The sequence below is a fragment of the Labeo rohita genome, chromosome 3, assembly GCF_022985175.1.
Source record: "Labeo rohita strain BAU-BD-2019 chromosome 3, IGBB_LRoh.1.0, whole genome shotgun sequence".
Lineage (NCBI taxonomy): Eukaryota > Metazoa > Chordata > Actinopteri > Cypriniformes > Cyprinidae > Labeo > Labeo rohita.
In genome coordinates this window covers 23,315,048-23,339,347 of record NC_066871.1, presented here as the reverse complement: position 1 = coordinate 23,339,347, position 24,300 = coordinate 23,315,048, and the positions used below count along the sequence as shown (strand labels likewise).

The following is a 24,300-nucleotide window of genomic DNA, read 5'->3' as shown; positions in this document are numbered from 1 at the left end:
TAACTAAGTCACAGAGTTTCCTTGCACCATATAATGTGCATTTTACAGAGAAGAACAACCATTGCTCTCAGACGAGAGGTTTAAACTAATACCTACGGATGCCCAAAAAGGAATAAAACAACACTTCTTTGTAGTATTTCTATTACCACAACCTTTTGGGATTAGGGTGATGGTGGGGGTATATAACACCTTCTGTGGACCCTTTAGTATTTACGTCACCCAAGAGACACGCACAACTGCTCTAAACACATAACCAACATGTGCCAGGATCATTCTATCAGCTATAGCGACTGCAAAAGGCCTGTAGCAAATAGCTTATAGGTCAAACAGAGAGCTCACAGCCCTCTAGGGAAGTTTAAAGGCCCCCTGCTGGCAGCCCGTCGCTCAGCTTCACAAACAGGCTTCATTGGGCAGGTCTGCTGCTGGAGGCCGGGGCTCGTCCCTGAGATGAAGGGGGTAGAGGAAAGAAAGAGAGCGAGGGAAAAGACTGTTGGGAGGTTTGATGAAATGAAAAGCATCTATTATTCAACAACTACGGCTCATCAGATCTGGAAGAAACGCACTGCCGCTTCTGACGCGGTTTGAGAAGCAGCACTGATTCATTTGTGCTTGATATTTGAAAAGCAAGCTTGAACGGCTTTATTATCCTTCATTCTGACATATATCTATAGAGAAACCATGCTGTATGTGCAGATTAAAAGGGCTTCGAGCAAAGACCTGACTTTTGAACTCATGCTACAACACTGAAAACTGGCAGAACACATGGACTTTGAAATCATCGCGCGTTTTAGCCGGGAAAGCGACAGAAAGTATGTGAAAGTACTGAAATGCAGGGTTCGAGTGAGAAAAATCAGGCTGCAAGGCAGTTGTGGTAATTACAGTATAAGGTTAAACTATTGTAAATATGACAAATAATCCCACAGGACATGCAGGAAAAAGCAAATCAGAGGAAGTGAGGCTGAGAGTAAACAAAGACCAAAAAAAACCCTTTGCCAATACTGTCCCCTGAGGAGAAACTTCCTGTAATCCGTGTTTATGGAGAAGACAGTTCTGACCCAACAAGGAGCATTTCATCAAACATTTTCTGGATCTTCGGAGAAACTGAAGCTTGTGCCGCCGCTCTCAACCTAGTGGTCCCACAGTCAACTCTGTTGATTAAGTCATTGTGCAAACGACCAGCAAATTCAAAAGACCACCAATTTGCAGTGCAAATCACATTTTTAATACATCAGTTCATATGTAAGCACTACAAGTCATTTCGCATCAGCCCTCTCACCGTTGGTAAGCATGCAAGACCATGTGACTGAGGTACTTCAGTTTTTGCAAAGAGCAAAAAAGAGGAACACCGTATGCAGAGCACAGAGGATAATGAGAATGAGCAAATGAGAACACAACCAAAGCGTAATATAAGCCCATAAAACAACTTCAAAGCAAGCCTCTCAGCCAACGCAGGGTTTGAGCTGCACGAATTCTCCAGCAGAGGGCGCTAGCGCAGTAGGAAACATGCTGCTGATTGTTACTGCAACGAAACCAGAGTCTGATGAAGCGTTTGTGAGTGAGGAATCAACTGTACTGCAGCAACGTGAGAGGAGAGATGTAGCCGTCTGTAGCGGCAGGAAGTGTTTGTTCACATCCTGCTCTCCCACACCGGGAGGTGCCACACCTCTGTTGTGTCATCGGCCCAGCCCGTGACGGTTTCCTTGTGTTTGTCCGTGTGCACCTGAGTGTTATATAAGGGAAGCTGGGGCGGGGGTGGCCCCGCCCCCTGTGCCCGGAGGCTAGGAGATCTTACAGTTGTTCCTGGTGCAGTTCTGTGGCGGGCTTTGAGGCGGCCGGATGGATTTCGAGCGTTTGAGGCTGTTGCCTTTGCTGCCTCCGGCAGCGTTGGCTAGCGAGTAGGAGCGTCCGTGCATCATGACGGCGTTCATGCCGTTCGCCATGGAGAATGACTTCAGATGGCTCTTGATGGCCACGGGAAGTGGGAGCTTATCGATTAGGTGCACAGGCGTGCAGGACACGATGGCACGGCAGCACAAGTCCTGCAGACTGAATACTGCAACGACAAAGACAGAACAAACACACATATTTGAGTTACAAGATAAAGGTGATCAGAAGGAATCTGAACGGTTACATAATCGAACCATAAAATCGAAAAAATAAACGTGACACTCTAGGGACTCAACAGTAGCTGCCTCTGTGCATCTGCATGCTGAGATCATTTTTTATTCTCTTTACAAAAGTAATGAGAATGTTGTAAATTATTCAACATTCCCTCAGCAGATGTTAACACACTGCCTGCATTTCTTTTCAGTTGGAGTCGAATGCAAATGAGAATCACATGGGAAGCCTGACATGGGAATATTAGTTAACTGCGTTAGAATGTGATACATGTGGAAAAACCTCTGGGAAGGACATTTGGTACGTTTAGCAAAAAAACAACAACACAGTGCTGCTAGCAAGGTTTCTTATACGTGGATTGACAACCTCCCAATATAATACAATATAGGCCTGGTTTCACAGACAGAGCTTGGACTAAGCCAGGATTTAGGCCGTGGTTCAATTAGGACATTTAAGTAATTTTTATAAACATGCCTTAGAAAAAAAACATTACTGGTGTGAATCTATAATATAATATAATAAAATATAATATAATTTAAATTGTGTGGAGTCAGTAAGATTTAATGTTTTTAAAAGAAATCTCTAAAAACACATTTGTTTGATCAAAAGTACAGTAAAATGAATAATAATATTGTTATTAATACAATTTACATTTTAAAATATAACATAATATATATATATAATATATTCTTATTTAGTGCTCAAGAAACATTTGATATTATTATAAAATCAGTGAAAACAATTTTCAGGATTCTTTGAATAGAAAGCTTAAGACAACATTTATTTGTAACCTTACCATTTTTTTTTATAAATTATATAAAAATAATTATTACATTATAAATGTCTGAAACTTTTGATCAATTTAATTAGGGCTGCCCCCGAATAGTTGACCAACCCTTAGTCGATGAGAAGACCAAAATTTTATTAGTCGTTTAGTTGCAGAAAAAAAATCTAATAAAATAAATCCACAGGAATTGGTGAAGTCACACAATCTGTGATGGACAGATCATTAACGGATGGTCTGTGTGGTAATACTGTACATCAGGCAGGACATACAAATGCCCACCTATCATTCATCGGCCTTAAATATGGCTTATGTATGTAGTAGCAACTTTACATGGCTGCTCAATCTAACGTTAACCTAGAAAAATGTGCGCTATTCAAGAGTGTGTGCGGAGTGTGGAAGCTGAATAGTAGTGCGCTCACTGCATGACAGATGGAGGCGCCGGTGCATTCACTTAAAATACTCCGTCATTTCTGGTCATACAGATAAAAGTAATACATCTTTTGAATCTGTAAAGCGTGTCACTTCTGTGTATACTTGCCTTATAGATATGAAAAATATAGAGAGAGTGAAATGTCTACTTTGAAATGAACCAATTAAAATAGAAAACAAATATTCCTAGATTATGTAATCTGTATGAAACATGCAAACAGGTGCATCACTACTGTAAAGATGACAAGTCAGTGTCACCGACTTCATCTCTTAAGCCCAAAAACAAAGAAAGCACTAATTTATCTCTAAATTATTCAAATGTTAATGCAGTCTCCTTGCCGTTTCTCCCTGACACATTCATAATCATTACTTCTGCTGATGTGTCGAGGCAAGTTTTATGCGTGCGTTTAGGTGCTTACTAGGCTATGCAGGCAATTAAAGGCTCATTTTTATCATTTATATGATGTATTATTAAATCTGCGATTATTAATGCTTAAAATGAACGACTACTAGTCGACCAGAAAAATCTTTAGTCGAGGACAGCCCTAAATTTAATTAGCGCTTGCTGAAAAATACACATACACAAAAAAACTAAAAATAAATAATAAAAATTACAGACCCCAAAACTTTGGATAAAAACTTTTGAAATAATATAATATAATATAATATAATATAATCTGCTCCTGCATGAAAAGGAAAAAGGAGAGCAATAATGAGTGTAAATTGCAGCCATTTTGAAAGCCATGTTAAAAGTGCTTCCCGTTCTCAGAACTGCAGGACGCTGCTTCTGCTAAACAGCTCATCTGGGCAACTGTGAGGTCTCAAGGGAAAATCCCACATAATAGTGGAAACAGACAGAGAAAGAAGTGCTTCACTGAAAGCCTTCTGCCTCTAATTACGCGGCTCTGGACGACATGCAGTGTGGTTTTCTGTGCTAATGGAAAGCTATGCTGATCACGCCAGTCTTTCTGCATCACCCAGAAGGTTGAAACCAAAAATTTCCACAGTATTTGTGGGATTACGGTCTAAAACAGCAGAATGAATGGACCTTTTGTGTTACTTTTTTATTGCTTTCAAAGTCAAGAGACATTGGTGTATTGGTCCATCACCAATCTATGAATGAACACACGCTTGAGGAGGACTCACCTCTGTTGGGCCTCCAGAACTTCTCCATGCCATGCCTCATCAGCACGATGCGCGACAGCTCTGTAAACGACTCGATGACGTTGAAGTTGCAGAGGGGACTCACTTCGAAAAACGTCATTCCGTTCTTTTCTGCGTACGCCCGTGCCTGTTCGGTGGGGACCTGCCGCTTGAACGCCAGGTGCAGCCGGTTACCCACAAGAATACGGGGTACACCAGGTGCATGCTGAGGAAAGACAAAGAGTCAAGAAAGTGGGTTACAAAAGGGGGAAGGGAGGACCGGAGAGATGAGAACGAGGGAGATGCTCAGACCTGTCAGGCTGAGTGAATCTGTGACAAACAGTGTCACAGCTGGCCTGTCTCATTTATTTATTCAATGAGGCCTGTCGTATCTGTGCCTTTCTCAAGTCCACAGAGAAAAGAGCAATCACTCAGCTCTAGGAGTTGTACTGAGCAGCCGCAAGTGGGTTCACATAAAGTCAAGTCTCAAATCTTATTCTCTGAATCTTGAATCTCAAATAATACCCTGAGAGACATATAAGTTATTAGTTGATATTGAATTTTTAATAATTATGCTCATTCCTTTAATTCCATTAAAAATCTTAACAATTTAATAACACTAGGTGGGTTTACATTACAGATTTGCACAAAACATTTTTGATTTTTTAATAAATGTCGCTAACTATTGTGAAATGACAGCGTTTCCATTAATCAATATTACACGACTAAAACGTCAATTTTTCCCCTCGCGATAAGTCATGACGACCGATGTCGGTAGGTTTATGTATATTGCAGCCAATTTTTTTGATTGAAAGATGTAGACGTTTATCTTTAGCAAAGCAGAGCAAAGAGCTGCTTCTGGGGTGCTTCTGAAATGTGTCAGAGCGGCTGGTATAAACAAGCATTGACTAGCAGTGACAGGAATAATGGTGTTATAAATAAATGGCGTTATTTTTTCAGTAACGAGTAATATTTGCCCCGTTACAACACCATTACAGTTACTGACAATAAAATGCGGTGTTACTATAAATCTTTAAATATTATTAGAATTTTGTTTTTCAATTCATCTGAATGGATGCGCAGCATACCTGTATTTCACAAACCGTAAACTCTAGTGTGAAGGCACACGACTAGCTGTTGATTTGTGTCACGCTACATGTAAACGCTACACGTAAACAATATTCTTTGCTGTATTTTCCGGTCAACTGAGTTCCTTTGGAGTTTCTTTAGCTTTCTTTTTAAGAACTGCTGGTTTCTCTGGTAGCAGGCGGAACTAATGTGCAAAAGGCAATCTCATTGGCTGGCGCTCACCTATTATCTTCCCTTTTTTTTTTTGCAGCAAATCAGTTTTAGTTTTTTTCCCTTTTTATAGAAACCAAATTACAAACAATATCTTAAGCACCACCACCAGTCCTAAGTTCGGTCAACATTACAAATATGCATTCTAATTACTAAAGTTCTAATTACTAAAGTTTAGTGCTAAATTATCATGACTGATTTTAAGTGTCAGATGTTTTAAAAACTGTGCCATAAAGCTTTATATAATTTTCATTCATTTACCAGATTTAATATTGGGGTTATCCAAGTTATTTAAAGGAGAAGTCCACTTCCAGAACAAAAACTGACAATGTACTCACCCCCCTTTGTCATCCAAGATATTCATGTCTTTCTTTCTTCAGCCGTAAAGAAATTATGTTTTTTGAGGGGAACATTTCAGGATATTTCTCCATATAATGGGCTGATTTAAAACTGCACTTTGGAAGTTCAAAATCGGGGCACCATATCAGTCCATTAAATAGAGAAAAATCCTCCCCTCAAAAAACAATTTCTTTACGGCTAAAGAAAGAAAGACATGAATATCTTGGATGACAAGGGGGTGAGTACATTATCTGTCAATTTTTGTTCTGGAAGTGGACTTTAACATATGAACAATTAAAAAAAATAATAATAACACAATAGTTACTTTATCTAGTAATTAGTTACTTTCATAATGACATAACTCAGTTACTATTAGTGAGACGTAACTAGTAACTATAACTAATTACTTTTAATAAGTAACATGCCCAACACTGTTGACTAGAGTGGCCGTGATTAGTTCTGGTGGCCATGCAAGGAAAGCCCCTCATACTTTGAGAGCAGCCACATATAAGGTTTTTCTTGAAGGTTATAGCACATTAAAGAATGATCAAGTGAGTGCGCAAGCGAGATGTAAATGAGAAAATTGCAGTTTTTTTTTAAGTGCCTGTAAAAGCACCTACATCCTATCCTAAATGGAAACACAGCTACTGTTCATTGTTATGAAGCTACGACAATACATTTTCTGCGCAAAGGAAACAAAAATAACGACTTTATTCTCTCATTTTTACTCTTGTGAATACGTGGCAAAGACTTACAGGGAACAGAAGAAACTGTAGAATTTTTGTCTACTTTGTTGACTTTGCATTTTTGGGTGAACTATCTCTTTAACGGTTTTCAACATAATAATAGGAAATGTTTCTTGAGCAGCAAATAAAAATAATTTTAGAAGGATCATGCGACACTGGAGACTGGAGTAGCTTTTCCAAAGAAATAAATTACATGTTAAAATTAAAACAGGAAACAGCTATTTTAAAATGTAGCAATATTCCAAAATATTACTGGTTTTACTACATTTCTGATCAAACAAATGCAGTCTTGGTGAACATAAGAGAATAACACTGTAAATATTTTGCAAACACACACCTAAAATGTCTCAACCTTAAAATTACAAAATGTTGTTCAACTGACTACCTTTAAAGTTTCCTCCCTGCACTAATTTGAAGCTTACTGATTAAAGCACTGCACAGTGCACCCTTCCAAAGCTCAGCAAGGTCAAAGCTCATTCTGTAATGAAATGACTCACTGTGAATCATCAGCTTAAGTCTGACTCAAGTAAATGCGGCAAAGTCAATGCAGAGCCTCAAGTTATTCTAATATTTACCAAACGAGGTCAAAAGTCCTCAAGTTTAAGTCTCTGCTGCCAACTAATACAACATGCTCTTTCTTTCCGTCATATGTGCGGTTTGTGCTTTCTGCAGCTCTTTGTGTGAAGGAATCTTCAGCCATACAACAAACACACAGTCCCTACACACAGATATCCACACGTATCCACTTAAGTATACACAAGAACATACAATTCTCAAACAAGGAAGGAAGGAAGAGAGCGTAACAGAGTAGCCTAAAAGGAAAAGGGCTGTAGTAAGAGAGGACATCCTTTCTGGATATCAAACACACCAACAGGAACAGGAGGAAAGGAGAGCCACTGTGACACTGTATGTTATGAATCTGGGTTCAACTTGCTATAAAACTAAACAACCTTATATAAAACTTTTTTGAATACACATGTGCATAATATACACTTACAGTACATGCACTAACCAAAGACTTCTATCAGTCTCAAGCCTATAGCCCACAGTACTACGGAAAAGTCTACATTAGTGATCTCACTTCCTGTTATCTTAAGCGGCAGCTTAATTTTACCTCATCAATCTCCCTGATCCAACGGTCTATCCCGTCAAACGACCAGCGGTTGGTAATGTCGTACACCAACAGAATCCCCTGTAGAGGACAAACAAACATGTATTGTTAGCCAGTATCCTGTTCATGCAGTGAAGAGGGACAATAACAGCACTTAGAGGACATGAACTCCACTCTGCAATGCATTTCAACACACTCCAGACCCACTGGTGCATTTATTCTTGACTTTTGAACCCATCTGTATATAAACATATTGCTACATCTTTGTAGGTTATGCAAACTGTACATCACGTATGTCCATTTTTACTTTAGCAAAGCACTCTAAGCAAGAACAAACAGTGAAAATCGAACACTAGAAGTGCTTTTACCTGCGCTCCCCTGGAGTACGACCTGAAAATGGTGCAGAACCTGCCTTGTCCCGAAGTGTCCCTGAAAACAAACAAAGACAAGTCAGGACAAAATCATGGAGCAAACAGCCTGTAAATACTACATCAGTAAAGCTTGACACATGAGATCTGTTTCAAAACACTGTGAGCTTCCTTCACAGACAGTATTTTTAGACATAAAGTGCATTTATAATACGAAAGCTGTTCCAAAAGGTGGGCATCAAAATTATGCTGCCTTTTAAGTTGCCTTCTTTTGGCCACAATTAATTTCTTAGCAAAGAAATCAATAACACAATGTATTGTGACAAGCTCTGTAAAAAATATAGGTAAATCTTACATAAAAATACATTATTTGCGTGATATACATTACCTTTGCTTTTAAGTGTATCACATTAATTTACCAACATGCTAGCATCAAACTAATGCTCCATGCTTCAGCACTATACACTACCAGTCAAAAAGTTTTTAACAATAAGAGTTTTAAGTTTCTTCTGCTCACCAAGCCTGCATCTATTTGATCTAAAGTACAGGAAAAGCAGCAATACTGTGAAATATTTTTACCATTTAAAATAACTGCTTTCTATTTGAATATATTTAAAAATGTAATTTTTACATAGCTACATTTTCTTTTTTTCTAAATTGTCTGTCTTTAGCGTCACGTGATCCTTCAGAAATAATTCTAATATGCTGATTTGCAGTTCAAGATACATTTTTTTTTATTATTATTATCAATTCTTTGATGAATATAAAGATCCAAAGACCAACATTTATCTGAAATCTTTTGTAACGGTATACACTATACCATTCGAAATGTTTTTATTTAGCAAGGATGCTTTAAATTGATCAAAAGTGATGATAAAGACATTCTTAATGTGACAAAAGATTTCTATTTTTAGATAACATTCTATTCAGCAAAAAAACCCAGAAAAATTCCAATCAGCTGTTTTCAACATAAAAATGTTTTTGAGCAGGAAATCAGAATATTACAATGATTTCTTAAAGATCATGTGACTAGAGTAATGATGATAAAAAAAAAAATTCAGCTTCGGACTCACTGGAATAAATTATATTTTGAAATTTATTCAAATAGAAAGCAGTTTTTAAATAGTAAAAATATTGTTATTGTTGTACTTTAGATTAAATAAATGCAGGTTTGGTGAGCAGAAAAGCCTTCAAAAATATTAATGTTCAAATACTTTTGACTGGTAGTGTATGTGTAGCACTGAGAGTTACTGCCTATGAAAAGCATTCCAAATCGGTCCCTTAAGTGGTTCTATTTCAGTTACGATGTTCCCTTAAAAGGCAGCTGCCTATGTAGGCAGTAAATAGATAGGCGGCTGACTATATTTTGGAACAAAGCTATGTGTTTGAAATCCACACTCTTTTGGACGCTGTGCTGAGTTTAGAGTTAATCCAAATACAAGATGACTCAGGCACTTGTGTTGGCGTCACAGGCTAGAAAAACGAGTTTTCCACTGTGGCAGGTCCGCACCCAAATAACCTTTCCAGCTGCCTACACTCTCTATCTGTGAGAAGTTTCTCAAAAAGTTAAGCTTGCATGCAGTGGAATGGAAAGTGTTAAATAAATTTGCATTAAAAAAGTCGTTTTTGAAGCTGTGCGACTGAACCCACTCCTGTTTAGTGCTGCACTTTCACAGTCACAACAGAGAGCTCATCAGACATACCTGTGATCTCTGAAACATGCATTAGCGAAGATAGATTAAAGCCCTGTGGAGAGACTCTATACAGTCCTTTTATGCAGTAAGAATCCCAATTACTATAAAGCATTACATTATATAGCCCAGCACATTACAGCAGACCATGGGAATTTCCTTAAGGGTTTTGAGAATTGCTCCTGAGGCACTTACCACACTGTGTGTTAACGCTAATGAGCTTGTTGTTTGTCTTCATAATGTGTAATTCTGCTGTCTTATATGCCAATGCCTTCCTGATTGGGAAACTTTTCTTTCTCTCTGGGGAAGTGGCTAAATGCTTTTATGGATGTATAACAGAGAGTGGACTCAAGATTTCATAGCCTTCTTCAGTTAATGATTTCAGTTACGATTTTTTGATCATTTATGAGACATAGGGGTGTAATGGTACACATTTGCACATTTTAGATATTCTTCTGAAAGAAACAAAGTTTCTTCTTTCAAATTCGGTCCATTTTATCGGGAAATTCAGTTTAAAAGGCAGCACAGAGCATGAGTGAATGCGATCAGCCCTTTCTCTTTACTACTACTTATAGTACAAAATACATGTTGAAATAAACAATACAACTTATTAAAATACATCATGTCCCATGTAATTACTCAATCAGTGTTTCAACCACAGAAAAGAGTCAATACAATAGTTTTTAAGAGAAATTTCTGAGAGAAATTAAATATTTTGTTAAATATTCATTCTATATTCATTATATTTTGCTTAACCTGTTAGAACCTGTTCCAAAGTTGTGAATTTAATTTATGCCCAAAACTAGAATATCACATAAAACATTTGTGAATAAGCACCATTTCCATTCAATGAGTCAGAGAACATAATCGTCACTTCTTGATAACCTGGCAATAAATTTCACTAAGAAAAGTAGGCGAAGCCACAGAATCTAATGATTTTTATTTATAATAATTACTTGCACCTCACAGGGCAGATGAAACACAATAAATGTGACCACTGCTTTCGGAGGTGCATGCCTGCTGTTTGGGAACGCAGTCATGTAAGATTTCTGGGAGTCAATTACACATAAATATTTTGATGACAGACTGCTCGGGCATTTCAGAATGACCATAACATTTCAGATGCTGTACAGCATGATCGGTCAGGTTATGCCGTCCCATAAAGCAAATTCACATGACTTGATGTGCATGGAAGAATTCATTCAGCATTCAGCAAGTGTAAAAATGTTTCTGCGAATTAAGTGATTTTCATGCAATACTTCAAAATGCACCTAAAAACAGGGTGATGGAAACATAGCTAGTGATGTCTTAATTATTTAATGTCTGTTTTGTATAAATCTGTCATGAAACGTTACAACAGCCACTCTGTAAATTATATTACAACAACAATCTAGAGCAGAAACATTATTTATTAAGATGATTTATATTTAGAAAAAATGTGAAACTAAATCTTAAATTTATTTAAGCTTTTACAAATAATGTCTTAAGATATGACAACTCATATCTATAAGGTTGATAAACATGGGCATGGATTTATTATTTTGCAAATCAAGTTTCCATCTGTCTCCCTGTTTATTTCATTGCAGTGAGAAGGAAAGCCTGCTGTCTGTGGAATGAAGCCTTATTATAATACAATTTACAGGCAAAATTTGTAATATTGACAGCAAGAAGATGAAATGGGTGCAGTCTGCAGACCAACAACTCAATATATTGTTTCTCCCACCTCCTCCATCTCACTCAACGCACATATGGGTTGTCAGGTTGAGAACACACGGCGAACACACGACGAGCATTAACGAGTACAACTGACAATGTAGGACAACAAGTCTTACACTGTAAGCTGACAAGTTGATTTATCCGCATTTTAATATGCCTGTTAGTCATAGAGCTTTTTAGTTGGATGCTGGAGTTTTTTAGATCAGGTAGAATGTGTGATCTTTGACCTAGTTCATTTGCTAGCTTCAGTGGCTGCACTACGCTTTGTTTTCCGCCAACTGGCAACCCAGACTGTCAAAATATTATTGGGTAAACCAACAGTGGGTGAATCACACAGACCAAAAAAAAAAAAAAAAAAAAAAAAAAAGATATTCCTACATGGAATACACATTTTCTAAGTAGAATAACTGGCTGAAGCGTTGTTTTTCGGAGAAACAAGTCTGTGAACTTAGCATGTTTCCTAAATATCTGCAAATGTACTATGGTGTTTTTACGCTTTAGTGCAGTTAAAAAATAACAAACAGTGCCTTTAAGACTACATTTGCTTTTAGCAGGTGATGCATGGTTCTGTTTTGAGGGAAACAACAAGACAGGAGTTGTGATCCACTTACCAAAGCTCTAGTTTCACTCTCCGCCCGTCCAACAGGATGGTGGTGGTCTTATAGTCGATTCCTGCAGAAGGAGAGACAGAGAACACTTAGATAAGACACGTACTTGTCTGTCTGCCATCAGATATCACACAAGGTTGTCTACTGAAAAGAAAACACTCGAGACAGGATCTGGAACTCGAAAAGCTTCGGCCGTCAGCATGATTGCATTTGGTGGACTACCTAATTTAATTCTCAGCCAATTCTTCCTTTCATTAGAAGGCACTAGAGCTGAAATGACCATCTTGATAGTGACTGTGCACATTGAGTGGAAAGCTTGACAGCTGCAGCCAATCTGCTGTTACTTAATGCTATCATAGCTGAAATGTGACCAGGACGCTTCCCATAAGGCGATTACTTTGACTGCTTATCTACATTTATCATTCATAAAATGAAAAAATGAACAGTACGGGCTCCATCGACTGAATGGCAATATCTGCATTTTCGAGCGCTTCACAGCAGGTCAGCATTCAAAACCGTTTTGCATTTTAATAGACAGCTCTGTTTCTAACAAAGGCTCGCTGCGTCTCTTTTCATACAGGCCAGTGTTTGCAGCGCTTGTCTCAGTGGATCATCTTTTTGCACACTTGAAAAAACTGATTATCTATAGTGCTGACAACACGGACATAGACTTGTCCCCAACATCGAGTAGATGGGGAGAGTTTACTCATCATAATGAGAGTGGTTTTGGCCACTGCTTCCTCTGGTTCATCAGTTCTAAAAAGGAAATCAACTTTGTTCCTCTCTGATTAGAGGCAAAAACAAAGTCGCACCCTTCTGTAGCCTATTCCACTTTGATAACTGCTGTTTACTTCCTGAAAAGACATAAAAGAGGGGACACAGCAGAGTAGGACTGCATCAAATAGGGAAGAACAATATCTGCAATATTTCTCATAAAAATAGCTATTAAAAACTAACATGTGGTTATAATAGCATTACTAAATTAAATTTAAAAAGTATTACTATTGTACTATTGTCATTTTTACTGTAAAATAATAAAATTAAGTATTTAAGAAAAAAACATAAAACAATGTCTTATTTTAACTAATAAAATACTATTCTGTTTACTAAAAAATAACTATAAAATAACATTTTGTTATCATTACTAAATGACTATTACTTTTCCAAAAAAAACAATAAATATTATGTCTTATTTCAATTAACTGTGTAGCATTACAGTATAAAAATAAACTAATAAAAATAAAAATGTAAAATATAACTAAATAAATTAAAAATACTACTAAATTTACTATAAACTATATGCTATAAAAATAATAATAATAATGATATTTGTGACCCTGGACCACAAAAAACAGTAATAATTTTTTAAAATTGAGATTTACACATCATATGAAACCTGAATAAATAAGGACAATAATTGGACAAGATACAACTATTTGAAAACCTAGAATCTGATGGTGCAAAAAAGAAAAAAAATCTACATACTGAGAAAATTGCCTTTGAAGTTGTCCAAATGAAGATCTTAGCAAAGCATATTACTAATCAAGTTGATATATTTATGGTAGGAAATTTACAAAATATCTTCTTCTGATTTTTGGCATAAAAGAAAAATAGATCATTTTGACCTGTACAGTGTATTGTTGGCTATTGCTACAAATATACCCATGTGACTTATGACTGGTTTTGTGGTCCAGGGTCACATTTTTCTCTTACAGTACAACTGTAAAATTACAATAGGAAAAATTATGGTTGTCTTAACATCTTTATGTTTTTATTTTGGCAATAGCAGGTCAAGATGTGGTGTTCAGTTTTTTACTAATTCGATTAATCGTCCCTACAGCAGAGCTTTTAAATAAAGCAAAGGTAAAGCTTTGATGACCGAAACAGAACATGTTTGAAGGAGCGTCTCCTCTCACGCTCAGCTAGACAGGCAGCTTAAGATCTCCTGACAGGCGAATGTCTGCTGCTTCTGAGCCCATAGACTTCTTCAGTCCTCCATTATTAAACATCTACAAGAGAACGTAACAAGGGAAAATGGCTCGCACTTAAAAGAACCACTGGGGCTGATTTCCTGCTGCTCTCCATCCTGCAAAAGCTTTGCTCTTAACCAGGACAGCACATCAAGCCAAAGGTGCATCGCACTTCCTTCCTCTAGCATCCCTCCTCCTTCGTTCTGGGTAATTGTATGGGCAGATGGCTCGGCTACGCTGCCTGACAAGGGCAGTACGGTGTAATTATCATCTCAGGTTCCAGCTCAGGCCGCAGGCCAAGACTTCCCAGCCACGCTGAGCAAAGACAGGCTGAAGCAGCTAGTTTTGAGGAAAGCCTGGAAGTGAAAGATCCAGTGGGACACCTGAGAGGGATCAAGTGGACAGTGACATGTCCAGGCATGTTTAATTTGATTTAAACAGCCTATTATTAATAGACAGAGAAAACAAATGCTTGAGAATGTAGCGATGTTGGATTTTTTTCATAGCTGGAGCATGATGCTTTTGCGTCTCATTGTCGGGTTTATTCATAACATATTTAGATGCTGTGAATTGCTGTGGCCATCTACGTTGAGGAGCTAGAACAGGGCGCGTCTGAATTTGAGAGTGATTTCAAAGCACATGAGCGCAATGAAACAAACAAGCCTGAGGCTGAGAAAGGTAGAAAAGCTGGTTTCACTGAGACCCTGCATTTCAACAGGAGCTTGTGTGTGTTTAAACAGCACACAACATGACTTTGGCTTCCATATCTGATCACCACCACTTTATCGTTCATCAGAAGGAGTACTGTGGATACCCGCTTTCCACTAAAAACGAAACACAATGAGAGCAGTGTCATAATGAACTCTTTTTGAGTGCTTGAAGGTTTTGCTCAAAATAACATTCAGAGGTTTAGCTGCATGGCCAAGTTTAGGCCTCAGTTTGGTTAAAGTACTAATGGAAACTATGACTGTAACGGGGAAAAAGTCTATAGCCATGGATTCGCAAAATAGACTGGTCAACTCACTGGTTTTACAGGGATAGTTCAACCAGAAAATTCTGTCATAATTTATTCTCCCTCTTAATAAAACATTAAAAAAATCTTACTAACCCCAAACGTTTGAACATTACTGGACATAACACACACAAGATTCTTGCATTCATAAATATTTAAGAACAGAACAACAACATTTTAATCTCAAGATGCATTTTTAAATGTTGGACTTTTTTTTTTTTAACTTAACATGCAGTCTTAAAAAAAAAAAAAACATTGTAGTGGTGCATTAAATGGGATACATTAAAAAAAATGCTAATTACTAAGAGGGTCTTACAAACTGTCAAACATCTAACGTATGCTACCAGCATACTAAACAAAGCACCGCCACTAAAGACGTCAAAACATAAGTTATGTATTTGATTTTAAAAAATGATAATGAGATAAACTAGACAACCTCACTTTTTGTTGTTTGTAGTCAACTACCATGAGAAGTTCACTTTCAGAAAGAAAATTTTCTGATAATTTACTCGCCCCCATGTCATCCAAGATATTCATGTCTTTCTTTCTTCAGTTGAAAAGAAATTAAGGGTTTTGAGGAAAACATTCCAAGATTTTTCTCCATATAGTGGACTTCAATGGTGGCCAAAGGGTTATAAGTCCTAATTGTAGTTTTAATGCAGCTTCAAAGGGCTCTACACAATCCCAGCTGAAGAATAACGGTTTAACCTAGCGTAACAACCTGCCATTTTCTAAGAAAAATAGAAATGTATATATTTTTAACCACAAATGCTTATCTTGAACTAGCTCAACTTCAAGCATTACGTAGGCGAAAGTACCAACCCAGTGTTTACAAAGTGAACGTGCAAAGAAAGTCAAACGCCTTTTACAAAAAAAAAAAGTAAACCAATTATGTCAGATGATTTTGAAGTTGGAGGGAAAAAAAATGAGAGTACACAGATGAAGAACCAACAGCGCACAACTTTTCCAATGTGATTACGAGTAGACGCACTAGTGCAAAAAGAGCATTTGTGGTTAAAAAAAAAAACGTTAAGCAAATGATTGATCGTTTCACTAGATAAGACCCTTATTCCTTGGCTGGGATCGTGTAGAGCCCTTTGAATCTACGTTGAAACTGCAGTTTGGACCTTCAACCCACTGGCCACCAGTGAAGACCACTATATGAAGAAAATTCCTCCACGTTTTCCTCAAAAGGCTCAATTTCTTTTCGACTGAAGAAAGAAAGACATGATCTTGGATGACATGGGGGTGAATAAATAATCAGGAACTTACTCTTTAATACTGGACACCAAATGGCAACCAAAAATGATTATGAACTGCAAATGTCCAAAAATATACTAAATGATTAACATGACATAAGATGTAAATTCTGGTTTATAATTGTCTCTTTGATGACTTTAAATGGTTTCATAGTGCTGTCTTCAATAATTAACCAAACAAAGCAAAGAGGATATGGGAAAGCATTTACATCTCCTCCTTTTTAAAGGTCAACACACCCATTTATTATGCTATCCTAACAGTACACAGTTTTACTGTTTGTTGCAGTTTACATTTTTTTTACTTGGATTTAGCATGGCTGTTTCCTCGCTGTCCATGACACAGTCAGAACAGATTAGATAAGGAAGGAAAGGAAAAGCACGGTCTAAAAGGAAAACACTCTCTGGTTTAGTTACATGAAATATGTGCCAAATCTGTCTGTCGATCACTAGCAGCCATCCAAGATGTGTGCATCTGCAACTTTAGACTCTAAATATTTACAGATGTCCACTCAAAGCCAGCACAAAGGCAAATCAATCAGAGTAAACACCAAAGACCCAATTTAAATGAATACAGAATCAACAATCTAAAACCATTTAACAGCATAAGGCAGTTTATCAAGGCTTCTTGATAAACAAAATGAAATCTGTAATCTATCTAATGCATTAATCTGAAGCAAGTTACAAGACACTTATTTTATGGACAGTCCCCTTGAGGCAAACTGGGGCTAAATGCTTTGCTCAAGGGCATCGTTTGAACCCATGACCTTTGGGGTTGCCAGTCTAGATCCTTACCAACCACATGTCCTCCTAAAGAAAAAGCTGTTTTGTATAATAAGATGAAGTTTAAACCAAAAAAGGGAGCGTTTCTGTCCATAAAAGTTTAATATTCCACTCTGCACACTGACAATTCCTCTACAAACCCTATGTATAATTCATTAAAAAAACCATCTGAGCACGTCAGGATGGCATCTCCCTCAGGGAAATATATATGCCTGCAGCGTAATTCACCATCGGCGAATCCACGGACAGCTCGTGGAGCCATCTGTGTAGATTTTGAGTGATTGTACAAGACAACTCGTTTGAAGCTGGACCAGCAAGCTCCCCTAGGAGATCTCAAAGAAGAACCATCATTGTGAGATCTCTCACACCCATAAAACACACACTGTCCTCTAATAGCTTCAACCAACAAGACAAACAGCAGCCCATATGTATGAAAAGGGACAGAACAAGAGCAAACCAGCTCCAATTCGTCTGCGCACATGAGGCTCATTTGGATATGAAAGGCATATTGGTCTATAATTGGTCTATCACCTCACTGGCTTCAGTCTATAATGACAGAGCGTGGGTGATCTCATTACAGCAAATGGAAAGCTGTGAAATAAATCAAAAGAGCTTCTGCTTAACCGGTCTTGGCGGTGTGCTGTACCGACCTGTTCAATGAAAACAGAGGAACAAACACACTTCACACTTCTATGTTATATTTACTTGTGTGTGTTTTGTATCCTGAGAGAGATGTCTGTACTGGAACAGTCACCGAAAGCATCTCCAAAGTCAATCAATATTGATTTTATCACCAATACTAATACATATTATTTTTGATAGTGTCTTATAACTACAGATAGACAGATAATAGGTTGGATCAATATTAATTTCACACTTTTTTGAGTTAAAAATGTACCTAAAGCAAAAAAAAAGGCAAAATCAGTCATAATATAATCCAATTATTAAGTGTTCATTACGAAAAAAGTGGAACTGATTTTTACAATTGTTTTACTCCGGCTTTTGACGTAACATATCACTGATTGTTATACTACAACAATTATATGCGTATTAATTATTTAATTATAGGGCTATCACTAACGATTATTTTGGTAATTGAGTCATCAGTCGATTATTCTGACGTTTAATCGAGTAACTGGATAATTACAATTAATTTTCTTCTAGTACTATAAATAGACCTAAGTCAACAATAGCCTTTAAAAGTACTTAAAATACAGTACATATAACAGCAATGACGCAATAATAATTAGTTCAAATAACGTATCAAAAGCAAGTAATCATATGGTTTTATTGAACAAAACTTAAAATATATAGGCCCGGTTTCACAAACGGTGCTTAGCCTGAGCCAGGACTAGGCTTTAGTTAAATTAAGATATTGAAGCAGCTTTTATAAAAATGCCTTGGAAGAAACCATTACAGGTGTGCATCTTGAGACAGAACAATGGGACTGACATATTTTAAAATATGTCAGAACAAGATATTTTCAGTATTTTCAGATTTTTCAACCCAAACATGCATTTTAGTCTGGGACCAGCCTTAAGCTTTGTCTGTGAAATCGGGGGATAATGTATTATAAACAATAGAGTACCTTATGTGTTATAACAAATGCCTGCACGATTGTTTTTACACTTTACTGTGCGATCTAATCCTTGTTTAATACTGACTAAATAACATTTAAGTCAAATGTCCACTTAATCCTTCATATTTGGTCATATGCTTATGACCGTGTGGCTACAGCCACTGTAATTTGTTAAATATGCGGACATCAAAACATGTAAACTAAGAGCAAGGGTTTAAATTTTTAAACCAGATAGTTCCGGTCCTTGATTTTGATTGGTTGAGCTGTGTTCTAAGCTGTCTAACTCTACAAACATAAACTTATGTTTACTTGTGTGTTGCTCGGCAACCACTATGTTGCAACTATGTTGTTTCTGAGGAACTACATTTTGGCAGAAGAATGTTTTTATTAATATCATTACACTTTATTTGCTGTTTTATTTTGTGAAACCATACTACTTGGAATAATCAGAATAATCATTTTATAAAAACAGTAAGCCCCGTAAAGCGGTGGTTTACAGTGAATTTATAACAGCTAAGGGGGTTCGCTTTGCATTGTGCCTAACAACGCCCCTTAGCTGTTATAAATTCACTTTAAACCACTGCTTCTTGGGGCTTATTGCTTTATTTGAATAGGGCTGCAAAAAAAAATTAGTTGTGATTAATCAATTTAAAATAAAAATTTGTTTTTATACTACATGTGTGTGTACTGTGTATATTTATTATGTATACATAAATACACACACATATATATGTATATATTCTAAAAAATATTTGTATGTATTGTATGTAAACACTTGTATATAATTTGTTGTATATATAAATATAAATACTTAACATATAAATCTTAAACATATTTTTCCTAAATATATACGTGTATGTGTATTTATGTACATAAATATGCACAGTACATACACATACAGACATTTTTCCTGAATGCAGAAGTCACGTCTGAGTTTTAACTTGAAGAATGCTTTGCATTTCCGGTCTCCAGTGTTTCTAGACAAATTAGCGTATATTCCAATCTGACAATCTAATGTTAAACCTACTAAAATGTTTTTAAAAAGCACATGGCTCCATAGCGCCATCACTTTGCATTGTCGCAATGACCGTCATTTGTCAGTGCCTCACTCCTCAATGTTTAATGAGTGTGTAGATGACACGGAGCTGCTTACGTTAGAAACAGATGGACGCTATTTGAACAGAAGAGCATCCAATCGGAAGTTAGAATTCGTAGTGGCGGCGCTCATCGTTTACTCAGGGAAAAGGTCTATAGTACATAAACATAAACTTTTAATTGAATCGATTAACCACAACTAATCATTTTGAAGCCATAATTTTGAAATCAAGATGAACAGTTAGTATATTGAGAAAGATAATGTATTGTTTGTGTAGGATTGTACGATGATTACCTTACAAATCTGATGAAATGGTGCACGTTGCATTCCCAGATGAACATTACAATAAACCCAAACCCACGATAATATGCAGTGATGGAGTTTGAGACGCTTCACACATGTAAATGATAATTGTTTGTGTGGAGCAGCATTTACCGCAAACGTAGTCGCTCTGAGACTCACGTATGTAACCTACACACATGTAAATAATTAAAGCGCATACAGTATATTAAACCTGAATTGGTTTGTGAATTCACAATAGCATTATGTTTTATTAGGCTTTTTAAATGGGTTTAATAAATCATGCAGCTTCATAGATTGTCTATTTTGCCGGTTACTCGACTTTTTTAAAATTGAGTATTTGAATTTAATCGAGGAATCATGACAGCCCTATTTAAATACTATTAATACAGTATTTATTTGTTATATTATTTGATTTGCCATTTACATGGTCAAAATAAGCAGGCATCATTGCTTGAAAATGAATGGCTGATAATTAAGAAGTTCACAATGGCATTTATTTGTGGACCAAAAACCAATTAAACTAAAAAATATTGTTCAAATTAATTACTGGATCTCTTCTAACAAACATGAAGTGTATCTGGCAACCACTGAGCAGAAAACGATCTAACAAACTGAATGGGCAAAAGTGAACATTACACAATCCTGCTGGAGATAAACAGAATAATAAACTATTATTAGCTGTGGTTCCACCTCATGTAAGTCACTGACAGGCACCCACAGAATGACTCACCATAATCAAAAGAATAACATTGACCAATAGAATAACATTGACCATTTTAGTCGGTAAATCTGTTAAAAACACAATTATATGAATGGCTCATATAATGTGAGATTACTCTGGCTGAAGGATGTGTTACTCGCGTCCTGCGTGAAGATGTGTGGGAAGTGTTGAGTAACTCACCGCTGCTGTAGGCATATGGAGACTCAGCAGATCCGTCTTGAAGGCTGTCCAGGATCTCTCCTTTCCCCACATCGCTGTCGCCCACCAGAAGGAACTTGAGCAGGTAGTCATAGCTCTTCACAGGGCTGCCCTGGGTGCCCATGATTGCTCACATCAGAGCCAGAGGAAAGAATAGGAGACAGCTGTTTGTGTCCCTCTCTGATGCCAAAGACGGACCCTAATGGACCCTGGGGGTCTTTGAGTCTCTTGTGTCAGGTCTATCTTTGAAAGGGTGTAAAGCCAAATCCGCAGACAGACCAAATCAAACCATTCCCCACCCTTTCAGTCCAGATCCAGAAGTGTACAGTCTTTAAAACGTCCAGTCGTAATCACTCTTCCAGTCTTAAAATGTACAAATGCTTCAACCGAACAGCTAGGTTGTTCACATTTCTTAACACAAGCTCATTTCATCGTTAATGACACAAAATGGAAAAACATTCTGAAAAACATTTACCAAAACATATTCCATAAGGGCAAGTTATTGCTATAACTGAAAAGCATTTGAGCTATCGAGCTAGTGCATTGTTAGCATGCGCCTGCCAAGCTGTCAACACAAAGAAATAATCTCATTACAATTTTATCCAGTAACCACCTGCACGGTTGTGATAATATTATTAATAAGAATGTATATTTGTTATCGTAAAACAAATTAAAACTTATTAAAGACAAGTCGTTGTTCTTCAGATGGAGTAACACAGCAACGGCTAACGCTAATAGCTATGAGCCTAGCGAGTCAACAACAAGCGCATAAACACTGATTTTACACCATAATTCCCTCGTCTAGCATTAACTCCTCACACTTACAATATATATTACTGTTGAAATGTGAGAAAGAAACGTTAGTCTGACAAACGGAAGAAGAATATCCAGAGTGGCGCTTCAGTTAGCTTGAGCAGCCGATGCTAGCGCGTCTGTGAGAAATCATGGCTCCTTTTTCTGTTTTCTTCTGAATAACAAAGATTCGTGTAAGTTCTCGCTGCTCGTCTCGGGATCTGTGCGCGTTATCAGGCGGTTGTGGGGCGAGGCGCGGAAGGTGCGGGATTAAACGATAATCCGAGTCGCTGGATGTTATTGCTTGTGCTGTAAATGCTCTCGGGTATCCAAATATGTCCCATGTTCTCTCACACAGGAGATATCACACACACTGTCACGCTGAGCTTTCACCTCTGCGTACTGCTGCACTCTGACTGACTGTACCTCCCCCTACACACTCACTCACTCACTCACTCACTCACTCACACAAACACACACTCACACACTCACTCAGGCTGCGTCTGTAATGTAGTTATTTTTTACATATATCAACATCCATACACTCAACAAAAGCACAAACAGGGACAAAAACAAACAAATAAATGAATAAATAAAATAAGGTGACGATGCTAGCAAAGTACTTAATATAAAGCATGATTAAAATATTTTGATATAAAATTATTTTTTAAAAAATCATTAAAATATTTATATAAAATAATACACTTAATAAAAAAAATAAAGTATATAAGTATCATTGAAATTTTGAGATATAAATTAATAGAAATAAATAAATGATAGATAGATTCACAGATAGATAGATTATATATACTTATATAAAAAGTTATACAAACTAATGAATAAAGTATTATATAAGTATAATTAATATATTGTGATATAAATTAATATAAATAGGGGAAATTATTTAAGATTATTTCATAAAGTTAGATAATACTTAAATAAATAATAAATATGACAGATAGAGAGAGAGAGAGAGAGAGAGAGAGAGAGAGAATGTTAATAATTTAATATAAAGTATAATTAAAATATTTTGACAAAATTAACAAATAATAAATAAATATAAATAAATAAATATGTATTATAAATAGATAATTAATTAAATAAATAAATTTTATAATACAAAATTTATTATAAGCAAATAATAAATAAAAAGATAGATAAATGTTAATAAAATGTAAATATAATTAAAATATTTTGACAAAATTAACAAATAATAAATAAAAATAAACAAATTAATAAATATGTATTATAAATAGATTTTGAATTATTTAAATAAATAAAGTTAGATAATACTTATAATATTTATTATAAACAGATAGATAGATAGATAGATAGATAGATAGATAGATAGACAGATAGATAGATAGACAATGTTAATAATTTAATGTAAAGTATAATTAAAATATTTTGATAATATTAACATAAATAATAAATAAAAATAAATAAATAAGTAAATATGTATTATAAATATATTTTGACATAATAAATAAATAAATACACAACCCTTATAAGGATGAATTGTTTGGGGGGAAATTATTTAAAAAAAAAAAGAAAAGAAAAAAAAGTTTGAAAATAAATATATAAATAAACAAATAAATAAATACCCACAACCCTTATGTGGACAAATTATTTCAAGGAAATTATCTAATATTATCTAATAAAGTTAGATAATACTTAAATAAATAATAAATATGTATTATGAATACATTTTGAAATAAATAAATAACCTTTATAAGGACAAATAATTTTCCGGAAATTATCTAATATTATTTTTTATTAAAAGTTAGAAAATAAATAAATAAATAAATAAAAACCCACAACCCTTATGAGGACAAATTGTTTGGGGGAAATTATCTAATATTATCTAACAAAGTAAAAGATAATATTTAAATAATAAAAAAATAGAATAATTGTTAATTATTTAATATAAAGTATTAATATATATATATATATATATATATATACACACACACACACACACATTTTATTGTGTATGATTTAAATAATTGACAAAATAAATGAATAAATACCCACAACCCTCTAATATTATCTAATAAAGTCAGTAAATAAATTAACAAATACATAAATAGCAATTAATGAGCATTAAGAAAAATGTTTAGGTGCATTTTGTATAAACGCTTAATGCGTTTGAATATGCCCTGCCTAGGCAGACAGCATGCTAGGTTTTGAGCACAGTCATTCATACAGAACCCACCTCCTACTGGCTGTCTGACT

The 24,300-nt window shown here is 35.9% G+C and overlaps 1 protein-coding gene across 1 annotated transcript; it reads right to left on the bottom strand.

Moving 5' to 3' along the window:
- Window positions 1-463: 463 nt before the first annotated feature.
- Window positions 464-22,489, bottom strand: rab40c (RAB40c, member RAS oncogene family). The gene is made up of 6 exons (XM_051105872.1): window positions 21,256-22,489; window positions 12,359-12,419; window positions 8,341-8,401; window positions 7,976-8,053; window positions 4,481-4,703; window positions 464-2,053 (listed from the first exon to the last, which is right to left on the bottom strand). Exons 1-6 carry the CDS (start codon window positions 21,395-21,397, stop codon window positions 1,779-1,781), a joined length of 840 nt encoding a protein of 279 aa, XP_050961829.1. The 5' UTR covers window positions 21,398-22,489; the 3' UTR covers window positions 464-1,778.
- Between the last annotated feature and the right edge of the window lie 1,811 nt (window positions 22,490-24,300).

Bases quoted from the DNA above. Each gene is read 5' to 3' on its own strand.
- rab40c (XM_051105872.1), bottom strand. From the start codon at position 21,397: ATGGGCACCCAGGGCAGCCCTGTGAAGAGCTATGACTACCTGCTCAAG. The intron at 8,054-8,340 runs GTAAAAGCACTT...TGTCCTCTACAG, and splicing joins CGTACTCCAGGGGAGCGCAG to GGGATTCTGTTGGTGTACGA. The intron at 2,054-4,480 runs GTGAGTCCTCCT...TTGTCGTTGCAG, and splicing joins GTTCTGGAGGCCCAACAGAG to TATTCAGTCTGCAGGACTTG.